General features: G+C 39.7%; 4 protein-coding genes across 11 annotated transcripts; 3 read left to right on the forward strand and 1 right to left on the reverse strand.

Annotated features, from left to right (window-relative positions):
- The first annotated feature begins 173 nt into the window (after positions 1-173).
- Positions 174-7,182, forward strand: pola2 (polymerase (DNA directed), alpha 2). The gene is made up of 18 exons (XM_085182129.1): positions 174-545; positions 1,018-1,142; positions 1,225-1,313; positions 1,435-1,492; positions 1,688-1,797; positions 1,955-2,154; positions 2,268-2,356; positions 2,577-2,729; positions 3,087-3,149; positions 3,224-3,275; positions 3,359-3,477; positions 3,641-3,679; positions 4,351-4,424; positions 4,860-4,968; positions 5,802-5,908; positions 6,111-6,167; positions 6,250-6,376; positions 6,560-7,182. Exons 1-18 carry the CDS (start codon positions 461-463, stop codon positions 6,710-6,712), a joined length of 1,809 nt encoding a protein of 602 aa, XP_085038255.1. The 5' UTR covers positions 174-460; the 3' UTR covers positions 6,713-7,182.
- On the reverse strand, positions 7,183-12,637 carry LOC146524796 (uncharacterized). Of its 3 annotated transcripts, XM_085182095.1 has the most exons (11): positions 12,366-12,637; positions 12,036-12,095; positions 11,813-11,963; positions 11,628-11,711; positions 9,993-10,053; positions 9,349-9,819; positions 9,126-9,252; positions 7,778-8,581; positions 7,567-7,707; positions 7,464-7,498; positions 7,183-7,387 (listed from the first exon to the last, which is right to left on the reverse strand). In XM_085182095.1, exons 1-11 carry the CDS (start codon positions 12,461-12,463, stop codon positions 7,290-7,292), a joined length of 2,130 nt encoding a protein of 709 aa, XP_085038221.1. In that variant the 5' UTR covers positions 12,464-12,637; the 3' UTR covers positions 7,183-7,289. The 3 variants fall into 3 exon arrangements, with proteins under 3 accessions (XP_085038221.1, XP_085038230.1, XP_085038241.1); XM_085182104.1 differs by lacking the exon at positions 12,036-12,095; XM_085182115.1 differs by lacking the exon at positions 12,366-12,637 and having other exon boundaries at positions 11,813-11,947.
- A 614-nt stretch (positions 12,638-13,251) lies between these two features.
- zdhhc24 (zDHHC palmitoyltransferase 24) lies at positions 13,252-17,273 on the forward strand. Of its 2 annotated transcripts, XM_085182187.1 has the most exons (4): positions 13,252-13,537; positions 13,733-14,005; positions 14,779-15,056; positions 15,589-17,273. In XM_085182187.1, the coding sequence occupies exons 2-4, from the start codon at positions 13,743-13,745 to the stop codon at positions 15,879-15,881; spliced, it is 834 nt and encodes a 277-aa protein (XP_085038313.1). In that variant the 5' UTR covers positions 13,252-13,537; positions 13,733-13,742; the 3' UTR covers positions 15,882-17,273. The 2 variants fall into 2 exon arrangements, with proteins under 2 accessions (XP_085038313.1, XP_085038307.1); XM_085182181.1 differs by having other exon boundaries at positions 13,256-14,005.
- A 939-nt stretch (positions 17,274-18,212) lies between these two features.
- Positions 18,213-26,623, forward strand: LOC146524798 (uncharacterized). 5 transcript variants are annotated; one of them, XM_085182138.1, is made up of 12 exons: positions 18,215-18,327; positions 20,048-20,094; positions 20,179-20,337; positions 21,564-21,714; positions 22,611-22,661; positions 22,819-22,896; positions 23,380-23,442; positions 23,561-23,620; positions 25,797-25,861; positions 25,950-26,079; positions 26,159-26,232; positions 26,322-26,623. In XM_085182138.1, the coding sequence occupies exons 2-12, from the start codon at positions 20,072-20,074 to the stop codon at positions 26,524-26,526; spliced, it is 1,059 nt and encodes a 352-aa protein (XP_085038264.1). In that variant the 5' UTR covers positions 18,215-18,327; positions 20,048-20,071; the 3' UTR covers positions 26,527-26,623. The 5 variants fall into 5 exon arrangements, with proteins under 5 accessions (XP_085038279.1, XP_085038264.1, XP_085038273.1 ...); XM_085182147.1 differs by having other exon boundaries at positions 25,950-26,073; XM_085182162.1 differs by having other exon boundaries at positions 21,606-21,714.
- Positions 26,624-26,927: the final 304 nt, after the last annotated feature.

The following is a 26,927-nucleotide window of genomic DNA, read 5'->3' on the forward strand; positions in this document are numbered from 1 at the left end:
AATAGATAGTTTGTTGCCATTTGTCTGACCATTATTCAGATAGAATTCCTTTGTTTTTAATTGTTATTGGATGATTAAACTGTGGGGCGTTTTCTGCTTCTGAAGTGGGACACTGAAAAAGTTTGAAAACAACTAAGTTACCAGGACAGGCTTTTATTTTTGTGGGACCGCCAACTTCCGTTTATTACTGTTACGAATGTGACGTACATTCCGGCCGCCAACACGAACAGCGCTTTTTCGCGGTAAAATGAAACAGGCATCAGGTTGACCATTATTATTTAGTTTCTGCTGTCTAACAGCTAACCGCCTGTAGGTAGCATTTAGAAGCCGTGTAGTTAAAACAAAACTAGGGTTGGCGGCATTGTCGCGAAGTAAGAGTAAAGCTAACGTTAGCAGCTATCATCACAACTTTGGAGCTTTTGACGTTTTCCACAACGTAGTAACTGTGTATCATAAAACCATGTCGCTAGTAACTACAGAGAGCTTAAAGACTGAGCTGGAAATATTCGATATACCCTATCAAGATGATTCCGTCCTCGACAAAAGTAAGTTGCTAACTAAGATGACCGTTTTTCTCATATGGATTGAAGCTTTACACGGGAGAGTGTGTTAGCAAAGAAGCTAAGTGTATTATCACTGTAATCGTCGAAGACTCTACCATACGCAGGATAGCAGTAATGTAGTGTTATGACATGTAGTTTAAGCTGTTGTCATCAGTCATAATATTTATATACCCATGTGCATGCGCTTTTGTTAGTTAAATCTTTTAATTAAAATAGCATTTTTCTTCTTGATAACTTACTTTCACAAGTCAAGTAAATTAGAAATCTGCTTATTTTTGTTTTGATTTCATTGATACGTCTTTTATAATTACTAAGATCAATATAAAGATCAAGAACAGTATTCACTGCAAGTTGTGTCCCACAAAATTAATTCACATTGTACTTGCATCTAGTATTTTCTCAGACGCTCAGATTAAATCCTAGGTTGTTTTCCCTCATTTCTCCTCCATTTCAGTGGTGGAGCAGTGTATTTGTAACAGACTGCAGGCACAAGAGATACTGCATGAGTGGGTTGCCTATAGCGCCACAAAACAAGGCGTGAAGCTCACCATGGACACTCTGGAGCAGTTTGAACACGAGGTAGCAGGACCACAGATTTTAATATGCATTACAAATTACTTATTAAATTACTTATAAATGCAGCATGTTTGTCATCTTGTAGGTTTTGAACAAGAAGATCAAATCCAGAAAAACCTCCCGAAAGGAAGAAGCATCCAGTAGAATGAGAGACATTAGCATGATTGATGATTTGTATCCTTCACACTGATGCTTGAGCATAAAGACCCGTCCATCTGCACTGTGCAATGTGTTTTCTTTGATTTATGTCTGCTAATGTTGTTGTTGAGTCATAGACTTTGACAAAATGAATCAGAATAAGAGCTGAGGAAGAGGAGGAGGATCTCTTAGAATTTTACTCTACTCCTGCTAAGGTAACCAAACACTTCTTGCTTGTCAGCAGCAGACCGTTATCTAATCTGAACAAAAGAAATACATTTTCGTAACTTTTAAAAAAAAATTATCCATTTATGCTTTAGGTTTTTTGTAATTCGTGGGTCTCCCGCAGAGTGAGTTTGAGTCTATGTAGACAGACAAGATCCTAACTGTGTTTGTTCCTGTCGGTACAGGGCTCTCAGAAACGACCTCTGACGACACCAGAGCGTCCTCATTCAAAGAGAACTGCAGCTCTGATGGCCAGCCCGAGCATACTGCTGTCTCCAGCCAGCTTCTCTCCCAAGTACTCTCCACCCCATGCTGCTCTGATTTTTTTTGAAAACATGAAAATTATGCTCTCTGGTTGAGTTAAAGTTAAAAAAGAAAGCTTTTTTAAAGATAAACTTTTGTATTTGCATCACTGTACTTTAAGTGACCTTCTCCCCTTATCTCTTTGGAAGTACAACACCCTCACAGAAGTACAGCCAGCGGGGAGGAAAGGGAGAGGTGGTGGCCACATTTGGGGCTGTGCAGGGCACCCGTTGGGTGGGCAGGAAAGATCCAGGTGCAGGCGTCCAAGTTGAGATATTGGAAGGACCGGAAGATTCCCTTAACAGCAGCTACAAATACATGTTCCAGAGGCTGCGAGATGTTCGAAACGGTACATAGCTGCACACACTTGATTAAAGATTTCCTGTATGTTTGGGTGTAAAATCACTAAATAAATATACCCCAGAACATTTGGATAATATTTTTTTTCTGGGTCTTTCCCAGTGTTGACAGAGAAGATTGAGGAGCTAGGAGAAGGACTCAGGACTCGCTTCAGCATTGAGGAGTTCTCCCCCGTCTCTCTGCCTGCCCAGGTACAGAAGCGATGACACCTCTGGAAAACTTTTAAATTAAAGATTCATCCCCACTGCTTAAACAATAAATTATTAAATAATACGTTGCTATAAAATGTTACGTTACATCACTGAATTGTTTTCTCTTAAAATCATATATACTGAGGAGTAAAATCAAACCTGCTTATTTGTTTGATTAAAAGTTAACTTCTTTCTTGGGTTTGCGTCTTCTTCCCTCCAGGACAGTATAACTGTGCTAGGACAGATTTGCTGCGACAGTAATGGCAAACTGAATGCACAGTCAGTCCTGCTAGAGGCTGGACCAGAACAAGGCGGTCAGCAAGTACCCGTTGACCTATCGGAGCTTAAAGAGTATTCCCTTTTTCCTGGTCAGGTGAGCTGAATGAAATAGCTTACTTTGACAGATGAAACTAGAAATGGGTATGCCAGTGAGGTCCTTCCTAATGACCAGTCGGTGGTTTCTCCTTTGCCTGTGCACTGAGCTTATGTGCAGCAGGTTATATGGCCACCAAGAGTAACAGAGCATGCCAAGGACATGGGCTTGAGACTGACCCGGTGTCTGACCGAGAGCTCTGACAGTTTTTCCCCTCGTAAAAATAAACTTTCAGAATTATAGGAAACCTTTTATCAGCAGAAGCATGTAGCTTTGTTTTTGCAGCTCTTTCCAACAAACCCACATGTAAGAAAACATTTATCTAAATGCTCCTGTTCTGTTTGTTTTTTTTTTTAGGTGGTGGTGATGGAGGGTATGAACACTACAGGAAGAAAACTGGTGGCTTCCAAATTCTATGAGGTCGGTTCTAAGTTGTTGGCTTTAACACTTTTTGCCTGTTTGTGAAAACTCTTGTAACGTCGTTGTGCTTTTAGGCTGTTCCTCTGCCGTTCTACAGTTCTGACATGAAAATGGAGACAGATGAAGGTAAGATCTGTCTGATCAATTTTTCAGATTTAGCTTGAACTTAAAGCCATCTTCTTACACTCCACACTCTTCATTTGTTGCAGAGCCACTGAATGTACTGGTGGCCTGTGGACCGTACGCTCCCTCTGACAGTCTGACCTTTGACCCCCTGCTGGACTTAATCAATGTTATTGTCAGGGATCGTCCTGATGTCTGCCTGCTGGTACAGTCTCCCTTGTTGTTCCATCATAAAACAGACACTATCCATGACAGAATTTCCACTAAAGCTCACATACACACTGTCAGGAGTGTATTTATGAGGGAGGCAGTCCTCCCATGACTCTGTGTTTTGTCTGGTTTTCCTATTTCTTGTTTCTCTTCCACAGCTGGGCCCATTTGTGGATTCCAAACATGAACAGATTGAGGTCAGTGGGACAGAGTTTTTTTGAGTGTGCACAACACAAGGGGGAACCTTTCACGTGCATTTTTGCATGTAAATTTTGTTGGGCATCACACACACAAAAAAACTTGGAGCCTGAGTCAAAAGATCACAATGATAACAATGGGTCAAGTTTCCTCTGTCAAGGTATGTGGTCCAATAGATAAGTGAACCATTTTCAAAAGGACTACCATTCATAGGGAACAATTATAAGCACCTGAACAGGATTTAATTTACCGATCAAAGTAAAATGTAAAGGTTAAAAAAATCAAGTCAAAATGCTTTAAAAGGGATATGTGTGTAGACAAAAACTAATAGGTATCACTTGCTGAATAAAACTTCTGTGTTATCCTTTAAGATATAACACTTAACCCTCAAATAAGACGATTAGTTTCAGTGTTATTGGGTCTGGAAATAAAAAGCGTACCACTGGATTGACCACAATAACAGATCAATGAAACTGACAGGTGCAGTATAGCAATCACAGATTTTTGTTTTGTTTTTTTCATCATAGAATACCGTCTACTCGTACACGTTTTGCATAGAAGGATCTAATTTGAGCTTCTATATCCAAATTTGCAGTATGAATTCATTTTAATCAACATATTTGTTTGTTTGTTTTTCTTTCTTTGTCATCTCCATGTGTTTCTTAAATAGAAAGGCCAGGTGACTGAGACTTTTGAGAACATTTTCACCAGATGCATTGAAAGCATCGTGGATGGGACCAGAAGGTATGTGTTGTCTAATCAAAGCTCAGAGTCAGACAGCTTTGGAATCCCCCTATGCATGTGACTTCCTCTGTGATGTTAAATTCAGGATCCATGTGTGACCTTTTCTGCAATTTTCCAAAAGTTACAGGTTTTTTCGCTTTTGTTTTAAATCTGTGCCATAAGGACATTAAAGCTGCAACCCCCTCTGAAACCCTGCATGCAATTGCAATTGCACATGAAATTTGTCTTTCTTGTTTCTGCGTTTAATTACATATATGTCTGCATAAACTATGTCATCACATTATACAAGTAAGTTAAGACAGAGGTCAGTCACACTGTAACGATTCGAGGTTTGTTTGTTCGTTTGGTTGTTTTTTAAACTGTGCTTTCCACCTGTTCAAATCAGATTTATTTACCACAATGAAGCCTCGTGTTTTCTCGTTTTCTTTAATCCAGTGTTGGCTGTCAGCTGGTGTTTGTACCTTCTCAGAGAGACATCCACCACCATTTCATCTACCCACAGCCTCCATTCAGCCTGCCCCACCCCGGCAAAGAACAGACCCAGGTTAGACACTGTTGTTGCATGCTGATGAGCACATGCAGCAGATTTCTGAGCACTTGTGGCAAACCTTATTTTTAGGGATGCAACGATACCAATTTTTTCAAACCGATACGATACCGATACTTGGATCTGAGTACTTGCCGATACAGAGTACAAAAACCGATACTTCTACCACACACACACACACACACACACACACACACACACACACACACACACACAAATACAATTAATTGGAAGACAGGTTTTATTATATTCCCTGCCGATAAAAAATAAAATCTTAATAAAAAAATGACCACAAAAAAATTTCAAGTGAAAAATAAGCACTTCTGTTAAATTATTGCAGAGTCTCCACATTGTAATTTTACAAAATATCACTGAAGTATTGGCACTGTCTCGAGCTTTCAGAATAATAAATAAACATTTCTGTTTGGAATAAAATAAACTTTTAAATTATTGCAGAGTGTCCATATTGTAAACAAACAAAATAATAATTATTATATAAATAATAAAATATAAAAAATTATAAAATAAATAATAAATAAAATAATAATTGGCCCCCTAGTGGCCAATCTAACAAACTACAACAGAAATGACAAGCCACCCTCTGATTAATGAAATAAGTTGGTATCGGTTCATGGTATCGGTTAACTTTTACGAGTATGAGTACACACACATTTTACAGTATCGGCCCGATACCCGATACCAGTATCGGTATCGGTGCATCCCTACTTATTTTAATACTGTAGCATTATTTGTCCTTAATATGGTTTTCAGTCCCGGAGATGTCATGCGTAAGTGTCAGGTTATTTAATGTTTGTCTTCATGCTTTGCAGCGTGTCACCCTGGTCCCTGACCCCTGCACCCTGCTGATTGACGGGGTGACTATTGGCTTGACATCAACTGACATCCTCATCCATATGGGTGCAGAGGAAATCAGCTGGTGAGTGAGGCTGTTTTCTAATTTGCACCAAATTCTGACATCAAGGTGGCAGATCAGAAACACCAAAGTGAGTTACTGACCTACATTTTTATGCAGATTTATAAAGAACAGGGCTGACCGTTTCCTTAAATTATTCACATGATCATATTTTCCAATGAAGGTCATCGGTGTGCATAGTTGAAATCGATGTTTTGCATTGCAGTGGAACCGGCTCAGACAAATTCTCACGTATACTGAAGCACATGCTCACACAGCGGAGGTAAATCCTGAAGGAGTTCAGATCTATTTATTTATTTGAGGTCACGTATTATCAGTGATCGTGTCCATGTTCTCATGTCCAGTTACTACCCACTGTATCCGCCCGCGGACGAGGTAAATATGGATTATGAGAAGTTCCAGAGTTTCGGCCAAATGCCGCTCACCCCCGACATCCTTGTTGTTCCCTCTGAAATGCGCTACTTTGTAAAGGTAAACAACTCGTCTTCCCCTTGACATCCTATATATACACATTTATTGAGGTAATTGATTGCAGGATCATCAGTTATTGCATTGATAATATAAAGTAAAACATGTTTTTTTTAAAACACGTGACTATTTTTTTTATGAGTTTTTACGAGTGTTATGTCATTTAAAATCTCCTCCCATCTTCAGGACGTGGTCGGCTGTGTGTGTGTCAACCCTGGGCGGCTGACCAAAGGCCAGGTGGGCGGGACGTACGGGCGGCTGCTCATCCAGCGCAGCCCTCAGTCAGAAGACGGGAAGAGGGTGAGCCCATGTTTGACTGCTCAGGTGGTGAAAATCTAACAAGAGTGCAGACTTTCACTTCTAATTGTCACCAGAAATGAGCTGGTTTAACCAGGACCAGCTGTGCTACAGGCATGCTGCTGGAAAACCATTTCAAATTATTTTGTATATTGGTTTATTTTTATACCTTGAACATGTTGAAGTGTACTGTGCTCATAACTGATGGATTATCAGTCAAATACAGCAGCAATAATTTCTTTTTCAACAAATTATTGTTGCCCTTTGTACAGCTTTTGTAACATTGTGTCTCTTCCACTTAAGTTTTATTGTTGTCCAGATTTTTTTATGTTCCTGTGCCTCTAACAGGAGGAAAAAGTAACACGCTGAAAAATCCTGTTGCTTTTGTAGCTCAAAATGAAAAAAATTGTGTTTGCAGGGAAGTCTGAGTACAGTCTGTATTCCAGTTTAAGATTGTAACATTCAAAAATGCCTTTAATTAAAACAAGAAGAAATAAAACAGTTATTAAATAGCCTGTTGTTTCTGTTTTTAATGCATTATTATAAAACCAATTATAATACTCTGCAGTACTTTATTTTGAATGTGGTTTTGTCTCTTTTAACTTGCACAGCAGTACATTTAGTCATAAAAATGATCAAATTCATCAGAGTCATTTGGGTCCTCCGTCTTCGACTTGTCGTGCTCCACTTGAAAAATTCCCATGTTGTTAAAACTCGCTGGAAAATAAATTGTGCATAAATCAGAAGTCCTGCAGCCTTTCTAATGTTACTGTAAAGACGGGTTATACTGTACCTTTGGGCTTCTCTTCACCTCTCAGATGCTTTTCTCTACAAGGTAAAGGAAAAGTAAGAGGCGTAGAGAGTAATTTAAGTCAGTCAGTTGAAAGAGTACTTACTTTTGCTGAGTTTCTTCTTGAGGCGCAAGAAGGTTCTCAATATCCTCTTCATCACTGACTTCGTTTGAGTCATCATTATCAGATCCTGTTTTACCCTCTTCCTGTTCCTGAGCTGCCTCCTCGGTTATAATCTGTGTAGATCTAAAAACAGGATTACATTAGACTTTTTGTGATGATGTCTGAGGAATATTTCAATCCTTCACCATCTTACCTCTTTTCTTGTGGTGTGACGATGCAGTCGTCCGAATCTATCTGATCTTCCTCACTCCCGTGTTCCTCTTCCTTCTCGCTTTCGTCATCCTGTTGATTCAAGTCCTCATCCTCTTCTTCTTCACTGCCTTCACTTCCATCCTCTTCGTCCTGAGAGGAGGCAGCACCCTGTTTTCTGTTCTCAGTGCCTTCGTCCTTCAGCCTGATTGACTGTTCTTCACCTCCCTGCTCCTCCATTTCATCATCTGTCGATGTCTCTGCTTCCTCCTCTGTTGCGTCCTTGGCAGAAGCACCATCACCTCGTTTGATATCACTGTCATCTTGTTCTTTATCTGTTTGACTTTTCTCTTTTTCTTCACCGTCTTCTTTAGCTTCCAGGTTTTCCTCTGTCTTATCTTTAACTTTTTCTCCTGTGCTGCTTTGCTCAGCACTGCTACTGTCCTGCTCTTCTACTTCACTGGCATCATCGTTTTTATCCTTTGCACTGTCACTTTCTGATTCCTTCTCCCGCTGGGATCCTGACTCTTTCATCTCTTCATGATTTTGATTCCCTGCTTTTTCACCCTCGTATGCCTCATTCAAACTTCCTGACTCCTCACCAGTGTCCTGACTCTCTGAGTCACCTCCCTTACTCGCAGTCCTTTCCTCTGCCTCCTGAGATCCTGGTGATTGAACAGAAAGATCCCCACTTCTCTTTGTCCTTCTCCTACTGCTCCTCAGGCTTTTCTCTGAGGAGGCGTTGCTTTCTGAACTTTGGGCCACTTTAACTGAGGGAATGTGAATGGCGCTCGAATTCCCAGAAAACCTAAAAGATGGAAGAATGGATGAATGAATTTGCCAGTCTAAAACAGTAATAAGTATTAAGAAATAAAGCAAGAGGAGAACACTTCCTCTACAGCATGTACTGTTTAACTAATACATATTTTTTAAAACTTAAAAATTAATTTATATAAAATTAGGAGGTAACAAGAACGTGATGTTTTCTATAAAATGTGGGTTAGTGCTAAGTTAGTATGACTGCCACACGCCATCAAATACTATCCCCAACTTCATGTCCAGCCAGTTTGACCTTTACTGTCATTGCTGTGCTCTCTTTTCCTGCAGCTTCTGTCTGTGCTGTGATCAAAGGCAAGTAATTGCACCAGAAAGATTAGGACACACATAAATCAACTACATTTTTTCTTTTAAACGAGACAGGAATGCGCCTATAAATTGAGGGGGGTATTGATGAAGGGTATTCAGAACACATTTAACAGACTGGTGCAGCATGAAGGGAAGAAACTAAGGGGAGATGATACATCAGTGGGATCCAATGAATTCAAAGTCACATCTACAAGAATGCTGCTTACTCCTGAGGGCTGCATCTCTCTCTGTCTGAAGAGGCATGCTGTTTTCTTCCTCCCTTCTCCTTCCCCGCCTTTTTGCTGGAATCCTTGCCACTCTCACTGCTCTCACTGTGACTGCTGGACAGACGGACTAGATACAGAATGTACGAACACAAAACAAGTCCACACACATGCTGAATACGCACAAAGACTCATGTAAGAAAAGTATTTATTTTTATGTATTCACCTGGTTTAACATCTAACTCGTGAGACGAACGACTGCTGCTGCTTCTGACACTTCTCTCCCTCTGTGAGCTCAGCACTCTGCTCATTTTATCCTCCTCTCCTACAGTCTGCGAAACCCTTGAGTCACGTAAAGGCTCCTCCATATAAAGCTGGCCCCACAGGGCCTCGGAGTATGATGGCGTTCCAGTTGCACCAGCAGGCTGGTACCAGGGGTAGTCAGGCTGTAGGGAAGCCCTGCCTTGTAGATCCTGCCTGTGCCAGGGATGATGGTACTGTCCGGGTGCGGAGGCGGGATAGTAAAGGGGATATGGGTGAGGAATGATGGGTGGAACTCTGGTAGGAAATCTGGCTATCTGGGATTGACTGCAGCTCAACCAGGAGGACTGCGTGTGGGGAAGATGGGAGGAGCCATCTTGGTTGTAGTCAGAGTAACCTTGAGGTGTAGCAGTTTTTTGCGGCTCCGTGGGTGGACCTGAAAACAAGGATACATGTTCGACTGGTGTTTGTCACACTAACACAGGACTTTGAATAAAATATTTGAACACCTCAATCTTCAAGATAACACATGAGAGCAGATTATTACCACTAAACAATAAATGTGATCTAGTCATTTCCTAAAGCGAGCCCCACAGCATAAAGACTTACCTGCAGAAGATTTCATCACGTCCGTGTTCTTTAAACACGACTTCAAATAGTCATCCATTTTCTGTTGAAGAAACAGTTTCTTTAATACACTGTCAGGAAGACAGTGTATTACATCAGTTGTAAATAAGGAAAAATGATTTTGGAACATGGATATTCTTAATCTCCTTGAATTTGTCATTATGAGGTGAGAGGAAGTGGAAACATTGAAAGTGCTATCAAATACAGCTGTGATCAGAAATATACATACACTTATGATGGGCATGAACGTCACTGTCATTTTGATTGTTTCATGATTTCTTTGAACTGTTGGGTGGAATGATTGTAAAGCATACATATTTAATACAGGGTTAGATGAACCAGCAATCAACAAGCTTTTGGCATAATTATGGTTGGATATTTGACCACTCCTCTTTGCTGAATTGGTAGAGTTCATTTCAATTGGTTGGTTCCTTGCATTGACTCAACTTTCAAGCATCCATGCATTTTCAATAGGGTTGAGGTCCAGCTTTGGGAAGGCCATTCCAGAAGCTTAATGTTAGCTGGCCTTATCCATTCCAAAACCAGTTTTGATATTAATTTGGGATCATTGTCCTGCTGGGAACACTTAACTGTGTCCAAGTTTCAACTACTTAGCTGTTCAATTCTTTAAATTGATTCTTTGAAGAATTTGGACGTAGGCATCCTTCTAAATTATTTTATCCACTTTATCCACCAATACCTGTGTCAGCAAAACAACCCCAGAGCATAATGCTACCACCACCATGCTTTACAACAGTTTTCTTCCGTTTGAAAGCCTCATCTTTACTCCTCCAAACACACCTGTTGTCATTGCCGACATAAATCGATCTTTGTCTTGTCTGACTATAAAACCTTGGTGTTTGACTTTTCTGTGCAGGGAGCTGCAAATTTTAGTCGGGCTTGAAGTTGTTGATTTAGTAGCAGTGGCTTCTTTCTTGGTCGGCACCCTCTCAGTCTATGGGAATGTAAAATTAGCTTAACTGTGGACAGTGATGCTGGTGTACCAGCAGATTTCCAGTTCATGGAAGGCTTGAGCCTCCTGGATTGTTCCTGAATATCTCAGCAAATTGAATGAATCTGAATAAATTGAGTTAAATATAACTAATTAAACTGATTATCCTGGAATCTACAGTTATTTAGAAATGGTTCCAATAGACCTTCCCAAAAAGTAAATCTACAGCTCTCCCTCTTAGATCTTCCCAAAGTTCCTTGGACTCTCCCATTGTTCATTGAGTCTAGTGAGTCCTTTTTCATGCAGGCAAAGTGAAGCTACCAGATGTGGTCAATTGTGCCAAAAGACTTTGTAGAAGCTTCAGCACCATTAAAATTAAAACGTGTGTATGTATACTTTTGACCCTGTGTGGATTAGAAAAGATCTAAAATAAATTCTAACTTGTACACCCAATTCTTTAGCGTCATTATTAAAGATGTATGCTGTACAATCATTCTACCCTGGAAAAAAATAATAATTAAAAGCCCAGAATTACATTCATGCCAACGAGAGTGTATGTAAACATAACTGCAAGTAAGGCAGCAAATACAGAACCAGCTCTACATTTTGACCAGACACTTTAACTTTGTGAATAATCAGCTCGCCATGCTGTGCATTACTTGTACCTTCTTCTGAGCTGCCTGTCTCTTCTCCTTAAGTTGCTGCTGCCAGCGGGGGGAGTTCTCCTCCAGGTATCTCTCATACTCCATCTGCAGGGGTCAAAGCAATAGTTTATTTTAAGAGCTTCACGAGGAAAGAATAGATTTCTTCCAGTGTGTTTAATGGGTCTGTTTTCTGCACGTCTACACACCCGAATCACTTTCATGGCAGCATTGCGGGCCAACATCCCTTTCAGTGTGTCCTGGGCCTTCTCAAACTGCTGCAGCAGCTGCCTGTTTTGCTGCTGGGCTGTGTGCTCTCTTTCCTTCAGCTCCTGCAAGCGTTGCTGCAGGTGCATCACTCTTGAATAGGACACACACATAAAAACTTGGAGTTTAAAAAACATTTACTGAGAAAGCATCTCGCTAACTTACAGATGATCCTGAGTGTGAAGAGCCGAAGGGTCATCTTGCAACAAAACCGGCTTGTTAACACTGTAAGAGAAAGCGGTCATGAAGCAGCAGGATGGTCATCTAAGCCACACACACACACTTTCCATCTATATACAGCCCGTTTTTCCAGAAGACATGGCAGCATCTGCTTCTTAGACTTGCCAATAAAACTAGTCTTGACTGTGAACATTACTTTTCATATAAAAACTGCATACACACTTAAATGATGTCACATTTTAAGAGTTTAAAAGATTTTAAAGACAAAATCATCCACCATTCTCTGCAAATGTGGTACCATTTAGGTGGTCTAACCTCTTATTTCCACAGATTTGTCTTTCTTTGGTGAAAGTGTTTTTTTCTGAGCAGTTCAGACGCCCAAGAGACAGCAAATTTTCCTTTGGTGCAGCCATGACTGTGGGCTCTCAGTAGATGAGGAGATTACCAGGGATTAAAGGCTGTGTTTCAACAGGGGAGGGACCAAAGACATGCTGTCCAATCAACATATTGACATGCTAATGAGGTTAAACAGCAGCGAGGTCAACTTTATTGGTAAATGGGTAACCAAGTTATTGGAACTTGTATTTATGCAAATGTGTGAGCCCTTAGTATAACATAATCAGAATGATTAATATCTGGTATTTTGAGGGCATTTAGCAGGCATCAGTGGAATGCCACCTATAATAATCTATGTGTAACACTGAAGCTACAAGAGGTAGAGGTGTGAAGGGTGATAAGTTTAAATACCTGGGGTCAACCATCAAAACCAACGGAACTGCATAAGAGGTGAAGAAGACTGTACAGGCAAAGTGAGGTGGGCAGAGATGAGTGCTAGGGGTGATCTGGGACAGAAGGATAGCAGCAAGAGTGAAGGGTATGATGTACAAGATGACAGTGAGAGTGAGACACAGTTGAAGATGCTCAGATTTTCATTAGGAGCGACCAGGATGTACAGGATTAGAAATTAGTCTATCATTTCTATAATGAAAAATTCATGTGATACTCAGGGCCGAAGGTGAGCTTCTCTGACTTGGAGAAAATTTGATTCACCTTCAAATCAGAAGTAATATAAATATTTTTGTAGTTCTGTCGCAAAAAAGTACACCTGCTACAAAACTGAACAGATTAACAAGAGGAGAAGCTGCTTTGTTTTCTCTTTCTTCAAAACAGGGTTGTGGTTGAAGCAAATTTACACCAAAATGGTGCCTGCTGGCACAGAGAAATCCATTTTGGGACGTAGCAAAAAACGATAAACACAGTTATATACAAATAAAGGGCTAAAGGAGAGTGATTTAGTCATGTTTTACCCATGGCAAGTTAGAGGTGGAACCAAAGTATATTGTTGCATTGCGGATATATTTTCATGTAACACCTACTAGCAGACGAGATTCCGTCCACAATCAGAGATCGTGCTTGTCAGTGAGGCTTTTAAAGATTAAAACGGTACCATTTATTTTCTTACGCTACTGTAACTTTCCGGAAGACACGTAAGGCATTTTTTTTATTTCATGTGTTTGACTTTATCTCACGCGAGAGGCTAATTTAGATTGTTTTAGGCTAGTTAAGCTAGCCGACGTTTACCGCTGTGCGTCGGCTAAAGCATTCCTTCCGCTATCCGTATTCACTTTTAGGTGCAATTTCAAATAAAACATGACGAGTATAGCTAGTAAGGTGTTTTGCAGGGTGGAGAAGATGTGTCACCACCTCCCTGTGGTCCTTAACACGTTCTTGGTTTTCTCCATAACCGGAGAGGTGAGTTACCTGGTGTCGGTGGAGGCTCCGCTGGAGCCAGACCAGAAGAAGACTCAGTGGTCCTCTCGGTGGAAATTAATCCACTTGCTGGCCCAGTATTTCATGTTGGGGAACATCTGCTGGAACGCCCTGCTCTTCATGAAAACTAGTCCCAGTATCAAGGGAGTGTTCCTGGGAGGAGAAGTCCTCGGCCAAGGGTGGAGGTGAGGATTAAACAGCTGTAGAAATGAACATTTGATGCACAGCACATTGTATGTTTAATATTGCCACCTATCTACAGCTACCTGCTTTGTACGCTTCGGGTTTGTTGTTGTTGTCGTCATGATTTGATAAGAATCTTGATTTAAATAATGTTCTGGGCAACTAATTTGTATTTTGTAACTTTCATAAAGCATCGAATCAGAAAAACTACTTCCTGTGTGCTTCCCTATCCTGCCCAACATAAGCTATAAGCAAGGGAGAGGCAAGAGTTCCTTGACATATTGTTTTAGGCTTTAAAGAAAGACAAGCTAGGAAAAACACTGAATCCTAACAGATTATTTGTGACTTAGATGTGAGACGAGATGTTTATGTTTGAGTGAAGTAATCAGATTAAATTTGCAGTAAATCTTTGCTTACAACTGTGCAATGTGATAGTGGGGGTGGGGGGGATTACATAACAAAGTTTAGCATTGCATAACATGTACTGCATGTTAACAAGAAATATAACCTCTGCTGTCAACTGAAACAGATTGTAGGTTTTCTAAAATCTGAAAAATGCGAGATCGGGAACCATAAATAATTAATTTAACGGCAGCAAAGAAGTGAGATTTTTGCTTTTTGCCAGATCTAAAGTTTGCTTCACACTTTATTCCAAAGCAGGTGTTCATTTGAATTATTAACGTGTGGCTCAACACAATCTTTATTTTTGATGCTCACAATAAAATAGATTTACTAATAACCATACATTAAAAAAAAGTCTGTCTTTTATTCAAAGGTACTGTTACACATGTGAGACGCACACTCCTCCGCGCTGTTCCCACTGCTACGACTGCAAGGTGTGCGTGCTGCGGCGGGATCACCACTGCGTCTTTTTTGGCCAGTGCGTGGGCTTCCGCAATTACCGCTACTTCCTGAGCTGCTTGTTTTTCATGTGGTCGGGGCTCCTGTACGCCACCCTGATGAACGCAGAGGTCTTCATTGTCATCTTGAAGGAGGGTGTGACGGTACACAGCATCCTGCTGCTGCTCATACCCTGGATCATGCTTGTTTCAGGTACGATCTGGTTTGTCACAGCTGGAGCGTCTCATGCACATTATTACTGTGATACTAACTGTTTGGCACTCTGTTTGAACTTATAGATGTTGCTAACTGAACATAATGTATTAAAACTGAAGGAAAGAGGATACTGTCATCTCTGCTTAAAGAAAAATTATCATTATTGCTGTCTGATTTCACCTGGTATTGGCTGATATTCCCACTGTTGACTGGTGTCATTACTGATCACATATCTTAGTAACCACAAAAAAAAAGTCAGCTAAATGTCAATATCAGATCCAAATATACAGTTAGTTCATCTCCATTATTTTTACATCTCTGACTATTAAGATCTATGAAAAAATAGTTAAAATTATTCAGAAATACATATTTTAGTTTCTATTTTAGAAACTCTACGGGTTAAGTAAAACTGATACTGTCTTCGTGCCTCTGGTTCATTGGTGATGAGATGAATCACAGACCTCAGTTTGCCTGGATTTGTTATCACTTGCTGTGATTTAATGTGTGCTGCTGTTCCTCGTCACCCCAGGCCAGGTCTCAGCGCGTGCCTTTGCCTTCGCATTCATCGCAGACACATGCGTGGTGGGTTTCCTGCTGGTGTCTTCCTTCTTCTTCTTCCATCTCTACCTGCTGTTTCGTGGTCAGACCACCAGGGAGTGGTATTCCTCCCGCCGACCCTACAGCCTGGGACTCTTTGGCAACCTGCATGACACGCTGGGCCTGCGTTGGTACATCTGCTGGCTCTGCCCTCTCATCACCTCGCCACTGCCAGGAGACGGCATAAACTTCCAGGTCACAGGATCGCTGGAGCCCTCGCGGTAACAGGTGCTGATCGGAGCGGACCGAGTGTCTTTACTTTAGTGGTGGTGGTTAATGTTATCGGGAGCAGCAGGGGAACTCATCTTAGTTCAAGAAGAGGTAGCTTGGAGTGGGAAGAAAGTAGAATTGTCTGTGGCTGTGTAATGTGTTGGTGGGTGTAACTCACTGCCAGTGTCTACTCTGTAGATTCTGTGCTGAGACAAAGAAATTAAGGGTCTTCTTTTGGTGGTACATTGATCTTAAATGGTAATCCGTACACTCAGCAAGGCTGGCCTCAGAAAATGAACACAGAAACTCAATGTGTTCATCTTGCAAGCGAGTACTGATAATACATGTTTAAAAATAGCACTGAAATAAGAATGTATTTTGACTGAACAACGTTCAGTTTTAATCCTTGTTGAGAAGCACTCACAATCTCTGACAGTGACGCCTCGTGGGAGTGTTGATAATAGCTGCTTCCCTACGCTGAGGCTGCCTAAATCCGAACGTTACACAAGTGTGGCTTACGCAGTTCCTGATTACTCCATTGGACTGTAAAATACACAATCATTTGCCTCTATTTTGCTGTTGCTCTGAGGATGCTCCTGAGTTTATTAAACTGACCTTTTTAATTGGATTCTGCTGTGGCAGGTGGAACAGTGGGAGACACAAAGGAGCGGTCTTAATGTCTTCAGCACAACATTAATTTGAAATAAATAAAAATAAACACTGAAATGGTGTGGGGAAAAAGTGCAAAATATGACAGTTTACGTTTACTGAATGCAGTATTTAAAATGTACATGCTTATGATGTGTGAACTGTTTTGCCTCCATACTTGATATTTCATTAAGCAGCGTCTGTGTCCTCATTCTGTACCCTATACATTACATACTGTATAAAAATCTTTAGAGCATCCTGTTTTTGCCTATAATTAACCAGTATTTGCATACAAACACATTCAAACTGTTATAATTGATGACTATAGAGTCTTTCTTTTTTCACGAGGTATCCCTGTAACTGTTTACCTGTCTTGAGTGTACTTCATCCTGTCAAGTGCTTCAGTTCAGAATAATATGGAAGAATGCGAACATGTCAGTTTTAATTGATGCCAAATGAATTTCCTTTACCTCCATGTATTTTACTCCTTGGCAGCTTTTATTTTTCTTATTTTAATTCTTCTGGCCTAAGTGTACTGATAAATTACAAGCCTTTTTTGTTTGTTTTTACTGGTCACTAAATTTTATATTATTATTCTTTACAACTGTTGTTAGTTTCTTGCCAAAAGATATAATTTTGTTTGGTTGATTATTGGGTTTTGCCTTTTAAAGGTGTTTGCTTGAAGGGATATACCACTGAGAAATGTTTAATTTTAATATTATTCTATTTTTGTTAAAGTTGTTGTGCTGAATAATTAAATTTTGGGTTTCAAAAGTTTTAACTTTTTTCTAATTTGCATCACTTTAAACTGCAATTGTTGTCATGTTTGACTAATAAAAATAATTCTTACTCCAAAATTCCAAATAGATCCTGTTCAAATAGGGAACAATTATAAAAACAATTATAAAAATCACCAAAAAATAAAATCTTTGCCATATTTTATGGCAGTGTACTTATGTATGTCGAGATGGAAAAGGGGACGAAAGGTGATTTAAGTAACTGAACATAGACCATTCCATCTGGCACCAACAACAAAGCTGAGTTTCAGAAACTGCTGATTCCCTTGGAGTTTCGTGCACAGCCATCTGAAAATAACTGAAAATATCCCGAGTTCAGAGAAATGCATAAACTGAAAGGAAGGCAACAGTAAATTAAATAATTACTTGTTACAACCAAGGTATGAAATCAAAACACATTGAACCTTGAAGAAGATGGGCTACAGCAGCAGGGACTACATCAGGTGACAGAAAACTGAGGCTCACCAAAATAAAACAATATAAGATGGGAATAATACTGGTATGGCATGCTGAGACTCAATTTGTTCTGTGACAAGGGATATTCTATTACCACTTTGGGATGAACTAAGCATTTAAACACCCACAGCCTGCCTCTGGCCATGTCCATCCCTGTGTGACAGAGGTTTACCCATCTTCTAATGGATAATAACCACAAAGCTCAAAACATCCAAGACAGGTTTCTTGAACACAACACATACAAATTGTCGTATTTGTCTAATATTGAAATAATAATTGCAACTGAAGCGAGCAGCAATATCTACCAGCACAGTTTACATTTTTTCCACATGGCAGCAACTTTTCTGATCCCTTATAAGCAGTATCAGTGAGTCTTACAGTTATACTGCTATATGAATTTGTTATAAACTAGATGGAAATAAGCGATTTGATAAAAGTGCATTTATTGTGAAGCCTGCCCAACTAATTGCTGCCATGGTAACCAGCTTGTATGGAAGCTAGATCCTTGGTAGTTAAGCTACTGTGACCAGGTATCCAAGTAGCAAAGTGTTCCTGTACTGGTAAGGTTTTTTTAGCTTGTTAGTTTTATACAGCTACAACACCAGTGAAACACTTTTATAAGCTCTGTTAGTAATTGTCTTTATTGCACAAAGTTGAATTTAATTTAACTAACGCTAACTGAAAAAAATGTAAAGCTGGCCATTAGCTTGCACGTTTTTACCTTGCATTAGCTTTTTCCCCCCTCCATTTTAGTATGTTTAAACATTTATGTAAAGTTACAATAATGCTTGCATGTGTGTCTGTATTTTTTTAAAAAAACTTAACCATTTTGTAAACGACAGTTAAGTTCTCATAACTTATTAGCTTTAATTATTCGCATTTAAGTTGACCGTTAGCTAAGCCTGAGTCTGTTTTTATTCATTTTCAAGCTAACGCGGCCTTAATCATACCTCCATCTATATTTACATTAACAGGAAAATGTCATTCTACTTAAATGTGTGATGTCCTGGTCTTGCCTGCAAGGCCAAAACAAATATGCCTCGTATGAAGCATTTCTGGTTCGGTCATGTTAAAAAAAAGGACTTGATGCAAAAACTAAGTTAACTAGTTAGTTACCTAACAAACCCTTACTATAGCCATAGCAAGTAACAGGGCAAGTAGCAGCTAGGTGCTCCAAATGTAAATGATTAACTTACCTTAAGCAAGTACCAGCACCTCTGTAAAAGCAGGAGTTTAGGCATTTTACTGGGCTGAAGCAATCAGGTGTGTGTTAACACAATACCTCTATCATCCCAGGAGTGGATATCCCAGCATATTCAAGTTCAGATTGTGCAGTGCTTAGTGAAACTGCAAAAACCCAAGTGCTACATCTCAATCTCTGCAAGCCTCGATTAGCATATTAAATGTTAAAGTTCATGACAGTATAGTTATGAAAATAATGAACAGGTAGGCCTTCTTTGGAGTCGTTACCAAGAGAAAGCCTCTTCTGTAAAAGTGTCAGCATGGCTTAGCTTTATTACATCTGAAAAAACAATGATACTTCTTTGAAAAAGACAAGACCAAAGTGAAGATGCTTAGACATAATGCACAGTGACATGCTGTGTTGGGCAAAAGCCAAGCACAGCACGTCAGCACAAACATCTCATGCTCACTGTCAAGCATGGTGGTGGAGGGGTGGTAAACTTGTTTTGCAGTGGACAATGAAGTACTCTAAATACCAGTATTTTAGTCTTAAAATAGCTAAAACCTGTTTGAAATCAGGTCAAGCAATAGGACAATAATCCACAGCAGCAAATCTACAAAAGAATGGCTAAAAAAGAAAGTAATCAAGGTGCTACAAAGGTCCAGACCTCATCCCAAATTTAAATGCTTTGACAGAACATTTAAAGAACTGCAGATAAGTGTATCCCAGCAAACCTCAATGAACTGAAGCAAAACTATGAAGATGAGGGGGCCAGAATCCCTGCACAATATTGTAAAAACTTTCTTTTTCACATGACTGTAGTGGCCTAGATAAATTAAGTAGATCATGGTTTTTCATGGCACAAAATTGTCCCAAAGACAATTTTGTGCCATATATTTTTGTTACTTTACCTAATAGAAACCTGTGCATTTGCTTGTTCTTTCTTGCCAAAAATGTATTTATGCTTGAGTAAATAAAGTCTAGTTGAAATCTAGTTGAAATCTAAATTACTTTCAACACCATTCATTTCAAAAATATGTATTGTGGCTTTGTCACTATTTTATATGGATTTTGACAAAAACATATGTTGATCACAGCAGGGTAAGGAATACGCCAACTCAATGAATGTCATAGAGGAAAACATGTGAGTGATGCTTAATGAACACACACACAACCGGTTGGACTTACTGTGCAGCATATGACCTTTTTCTGTGATGTGCATGTGCAGGTCATCAAAGGAGATGCTTGAGAAAATAGCAGAGCTGGAATACAGTCAGAGTCTGCTGAGAGATCAAAATGCTGACATGAGGAAATTGCTCGATGGTGCAGATGATGACATGGCAGCACTGGGTTCGGAGAATAAGTCCCTCAGAAAACAAGTTGAAGCGTAAGTTAAGACTGTCACGAGTTGATTGTGGAAGGGTCACTTCCGTTTCGTCTCCCTGTCATTCGGTGGCATTCAGGTGCAAGTGTCACATGTTTCCATATTTTGGCTTCCAGTAAAACATTGTGGTTTATGTTTGTTTGGGAAAAGTCTGAAAGAGAAAGATTGTTATCTTTGGCCCTGAGGACAACAGCAATGTTTCCAAGACTACGTTTACACTGCAGGCGAAAGCGCATCAAATCCGACTTTTCTGACCCTACGCGACCCATATCCGATCATGGTATGACAGTGTGAACAGCACAGATCTGATATTTTCAAATCTGATCTAGGTCACTTTCGTATGTGGCACTGAATCTGATACATATTTGATGTTTTAGAAAGCAACTGCTGTTTAAATGGTCATGTCGCATTAAATCCGTCTTTTACGTCACTGACACAAGACAGATGCCAATTATCAGCGCCGGAGAAGACATCGTGAACACTTCCTGGCCATCCAGTGTAGATGTTAGTGAAACTGTTGGGAAGACAACGTTGGAGAAACGTGAACATTTTATTTGTACTGTAGATCTGCAGATTCTCACAGAAATCTGCAACTATCCTTTGAAGCACCGCTCATCTAAAACAGCAATAAGGATAATTATTAGGCCATATGTAAATAACAAAATAACTTTATAACTTTAAACAAAATTGGGAAACGTAAAGTCCGAAACAAGTCTTTATATTAAAGGCCATCAGTCAAACAATACTGTTTGGGTCTAAACAGAGCGTGTTGTGTGTGACGTCTTCTTTTGCGCATGCGGGCCGCTTTGAGGGCCGTGAACGGTTCACACTAGAGCGCGTTTGCTGTCACATTTTATTTGTAGTGTGAACAAGCAGACAAAAAAATCAGATTTGATCAAAAAATCGTAATTGAGCATTAAGACCTGCAGTGTGAACGTAGCCTAATTCTTGCTTGGAATTTAATGAAACAATCCAGTACTTTATCAGGTTGAGTTTGTAATATTTTACTAATTTCAGATTAATCTTGCTGTTTTATTGTTGCCTGTGAAATACTTTGCATCTCGCTGTTAGATCTCTCCCTCCATGATTTTTTTTTTAATAAATCAAAGATACAACCTTTTTTTGTTTGTTTTTTAATTTAAACCTATTATAAGTCAGTTGTTATTACTGGATAATTGTGCTTTTTTTTTAATGGTGATTTTATGTATTAGGTTCTTCTTCTTTTTTAGCAATGTGGTCAGAAGCTTAAAACTGTCGCTGTGTGTCTCCAGCATGGAGAAAGTTTTCCAAGACTTGCAACAGACTGAAGCGGAGCCTTGCATAGCTCTGGCAGATGACTTCGAGGCACATAGACGGAATGAAGAAAAGATCCGTGAATTGGTTCGTATGAAGTGTTTGAAATATAGCAGAGGAATTATCTAATCCACAGCTGAATTTGTAAGTTTGCTCACTTACAGTGAAATAAACAGTGTCTAGTTTTTATGGTAGTTTCATTTTAATGGAGAGATGTGAGCCAATGTGGTACATAGATTACAGTCAATCAATAACAGACTTGTTATATGAGTAAAGCAGTCCTATCCTCAGAATCAATTTCTTTGATTCCGACACCCGCAAGGTTCCCCTGCTCAAGCAAGTACATGTACAGGCCCATCTTAAGTTTGCCATGGAACAGCTAAATGATTCAGAGAAGGTTTGGGAGAAAGTGATGTGATCAGGTGAAAGCAAAATCGAGCTCTTTGGCATGAACTTGAGTTTGGCGACCCAAAACAACAATGTGAAGCATGTTAAGGAGTAGCCTATCAGTCCCATAGAAAATCTGTGAAGGAAGCTGAAGCTTTGATTTCCCAAGCAGCAGCCAAGAAACCTCTAAAGGATTTAGAAAGTTCATGTAAAGAGCAGAGGGCCAGAATCCCTCCTGACATGTGTGCAAACCTGGTGGTAACTACAAGAGACATCTTCAACAGTTTCTCCACCAAGTGCTAAGTCATGTTTTATTATTTCATTCAATGGCACAGAAATCAATTTACTACTTTTATGTAATGTGTTTTTTTCTGAATAGTTGATTGTCTGTCTCTCTCCATTAAAAAGAAACAACCATAAAAATTGGAGACTTGTGATTTCTTTGCCAGTGAATAAACTAACAAATCCAGCCGTGGATCAAATCATTATTTCCTCCAGTGATATTTAAGCTTCATAAAATGTAGATGTAATGTTGCACTGATCGCTGGTTTCTCTCAGCGAGTTCACTTCAGATGAACCTTCATGTTTTTGTGTAGGAGAAGGAATCCACCGTGATGAAGGAAAAATATGAGAAACTAGCTGCAGAGGTAGATATGCATTACTTTTCACATTCAGTAACAACTTTAAACACTCATATTTTATAGCTTCAGTGTGCAGTGATACATGCTTATTTATCTTGGATGAATTTTGCTTTTGGGTTTCAGTTTTGACATCTTAAGTTGTCAAAATAATTTTTTTTTTCAGCTCAAAAGCCTCCAACAAGAGATAGACCAGGACAAGCTCACACTGAGCAACCTCAAGTTTGAAATTCAGGACTTGAAGGTAACGTTATCAATTCCACCATGGTTATAGCCACCTCGATGTCACACGTTAGTAAAGTTATGAAGCCTCCAACTGAGTGTTTTTTGTTGCCTTATTATAGTTTTGAAACTGAATGTGGCAAACAAGGAGTGTATCTGACTGCAAAAACAAGGACAGCCCATTCTTATGTGATTGACAAGTTATTTAAAAACAAGAATACGGTGCATAATCCTCTTTTTTGGCTCTAATAATGTCCATAATCTACAAAATGAATGTTTTATTCAGAATGATTTGAAATTAATGAGCTCATAAAGATCCCAGGAGGGTGTCATATCATAGATCAAGGAAGCTGAGTGCTACAGTCTTTTATACAACCGGAAGACTTTAAAAAACAATGCAGATGTAAAAAACGTCCACATTGGTTTCACTTGACAAACCTGAATGACATGAGTATATAGTATTTTGATAATCTTCTTTTCTTCTGTATTTTGTGTGGTTTTTTAGTTTCAAAGGGAAGAGGACCAGTCAAAACTGGAGCACAAGAATGAGGCTCTTCATCGGGCAAGTGTAAGATCAGCATCGATGTCAATACAAAGCAGTGACTGACCAACAGTTTCAGATTTTCTCACAAACATTAACAGTAAAGATTGTCACAGTTCTCTGTTGTTTATTATTTTCTTTATAGATAGACTTGCAGTTGAATGAATTAAATGAAACTGTGGAAGAGTGCTTCAACAATATAAAGGTAAGAATGTTTTATCCATTGATATCTAATCCAACATTAAACCAAAAAGAGTATAATTTATGCAATTTATTCATGCGATGCAACTGTTTATTACATGGATTTCAAACTGTGTCAGTGATTGGCAGACTATTGACAAGAGAGACATTTCCTTTGTGTGATGATGTGTGAGCTTGCATTGGAGCTGTTGGGATCTGCAAATGCACAGTTGTATGTAAAAGTCCGGGTACTCTTTGGGCCTTAATTGACTTGTTGACAGGTCAAAAAGTGCCATAGTTGAAAAGACTGTCAGGGCATCAAAGGGAAGGCTTTTAAAAAGATCAAAGTACCTCCAACTTTCAGTTGTCTGACAAGTCACTGAGAAACGACAGTTAAAAGGAACTCTGAAAGTCAAGACAATATCTGCAAGGCTTGGAAAACTTTGAGCTAAAACTGCACCCCCGCTGTGCAAGAAATGAAAACAAATCAACGTCATAAATTCAAAAGAGCTGCTGGAAATTTTAACTGACAGAGGAGAGTTGGTGCACTATTTCACTGTGCAGTTCAGATGTGCAAACACAGCCTGCATGGAAGAGTCCTCCAAAGGAATCCTTACTTGCAGTCACTTCACGAAAACATCTGGATAAGTCAGAGATGCAGAGAGATAAAAAGTCTAGCCAGAATCATCAAGTATATGTTTGGAAGAAAGAAAAAGCAGGTCTATAAGAAGACTGTGTGAACTGTTGAGTATTGATGCAAAGCAGACATCAGCTTTCATCACAATCAGAATACTTTATTAAATGAAGTTATGTGGTTACAGTTGCTTTCAATACAATAAGAACAGTAACAGACTGAACTAAATTGCTTAATATAAGAAATAGCTCTAATACATACAAATAGCTCAATAATAAATATCCAGAATATTACAGAGATTATTATGTGATGTATTATGTGATTGATTGGAGTCGTAAGCTGACGCTTTTGGAGGAGCTCTCACAGTTTTATGACTTAAACATCACTGAAAGTCAGCGGGGAGATCTTAAACATGCTGTGTGCCTGCAAGCCGAGCGCGCAGTTAGTAGTTGTGGGTCACAATTACTGTTTGATTTAAAAAAAACCTCATCTTAAAGTCTGTTTGGTGGAGGGATTGTCTGCTTCATCTTCAGTGTGAGAGTCAGAGATTCCTGAAATGTGATACTGCATTTGGAATCAGTCCATAGGCGATGCTCACAAAGAGTCCCCACTTGCCAACCTTGAAACCTCAGAATTAGGGAGACGTTCAAAAGGGCTGTTGGGCGTATCCAACAGCTCTATTGGCTGGCCAGAAACCAAATTGAGAGGCTGCATCCTCCTCAGGATCTGGCCTTCGTAATCTAAGTGGGCCGGGTCCTCCGAAAGCCGGGTAGGCCGGAAGTGAGCGACTGTGAAATTGGACAGTCTAGCCTGCAGAATTACGTCACGAACTCTCTCAGTGGAGTGAAATTCTGCCGCCTGCTCCTTGCTATCTAAAATATCAACTTGACGCTGCCATAAATTCTTGACCATCTCACACTTCTGTTTAATCAGTTTTCTGTTTGACGTTTATTCAGCTGTGTGAAAACCCCGGAGGAACCCTCCCGAGGGATTAACAAAGTTAAATTGAATCTAATCTAATTGAATAACTTTAATCTCAGCCAAACTGATTTACTCACAAACAAATAAAACACTGAAAAAAGTCCAACAATAGCAGTTTTAAGTTATCAAAGTGACTTATATATCATGTTTAATCTGAGTAGTGAAAGACCGCGGGGGTTGAAAACGATGTGCCAGGAGTTCGCTGTTCTCCTCGGCTCAGATATTTGAAGTTTACACAGCTACATTCTCGCCTGAAAATATGTTAAAAGTTTATTTTGTGACCCAGAAAGAGTAATAGGAGTAATATTAAAACTAAGTAGCTGCCGCCACAGTTGGAAACTGGAATTGGCTGGGCCGCGCTATGAATTCTGCGATATATGGTTTTTCAATTTTGTTGTCCGGGTGGAAAATCGGGAGAAATTCGGGAGAATGGTGGCTCCGGGAGATTTTTGGGAGAGGCACTGACATTCGGGATTCTACAGGAAAAATTGGGAAGGTTGGCATGTATGCCCTTGTAACATTTGCACAATTCTGACTTATAAACTTTTAAGGTGTTTTACTGTCTGGCCCTGTGTCTGTGCTACAGGACCTCAGGCAGACAACGCAGGAGCTGAGTAAGCAGTTGGAGGACAGACGAGATGAGGCCACATTGTAATCCTCACTCACAGATCCTCTTGCTTTAAAAGATTATACAGTATAGTGGGAGAGCTCATAATGTACTGCGTCACTCTGTTTTTAGTGACCTGATGAGAGAGAAGAAACGAGTGCCCAACCGCCCTCTGTCCTTTGCAGAGGAAATTAAACTGCTGGCCTCAACAGCTGAAATGAATACCGGCATGACAGACTCCACAAATCTTGGAAATGTAGATGTCTGTATGAAGTTCAATAAAATAAATACAAACTAGAGAAACTGAGTTAGAAATGCTACATTAATGATGCCTGCTACAGTGTCTGCAGGAGGAAGCTAAGACTGAGGAGCTGCTGAAACCTCATCTTCCCGCAGTTAAGCTTCAGTCTAAAAGGTACTCAGATAAGATTTTGTACGTGATGGAGGCATCGTATTTCATTTTCTCGCTCATTATTCTCCTTCTTGCTTCTCAATCGTGTAAAGATGCCCAGGTACCTTGGAGAAAGCCATCTGGAGAGTGGGTTTCTTTATGCTGTGCATCTTCATTCTCATGATTATAGCCTTTGTGGCTTCAGGATGCTTTGCAGGAACATCTGACTTCTCTTCCATCACCACTTTGTGGACTAGCGCCCACCTGATGTTACAGCCCTACTGGAGTGTACAATATGGGGCCTTGCCTCCCATTTGAGCTTAACTCTCCCTCTGGTCTACTCTTGTATTTCAGGGTTTTTTTTGTAAACATGAGTTCAGAAAACAAACAAATAAAACTTCTCATGATGCATTAAGCTGCTTCAGCCTCAGGGTCTTGCATGAGCTTGCTGATTGTCTATTGCACTGTTATGACATACAGAAACGTCTAGATTCTAAACCAACAGCATGTAGAGGCTGTGCTGATCAAAAAATCAAATTTGCAAAAGCAAGTATTTTAGCTATAGAAGAGGATTGGGGCCACGGGGGGGGAGTGGGCACGTCTCTTTTTTTTCCAGAATTCTAAGAAAAAGGGCAGAATTCTGACTTTTTCTCAAATTAAAGTCAAAATTTAGAGGGAAAAAAAACCTGAATTCTGACTTTAATCTCAGAATTTTGAGA

Source organism: Neolamprologus multifasciatus, chromosome 2, assembly GCF_963576455.1.
Source record: "Neolamprologus multifasciatus chromosome 2, fNeoMul1.2, whole genome shotgun sequence".
NCBI classification, from domain to species: domain Eukaryota; kingdom Metazoa; phylum Chordata; class Actinopteri; order Cichliformes; family Cichlidae; genus Neolamprologus; species Neolamprologus multifasciatus.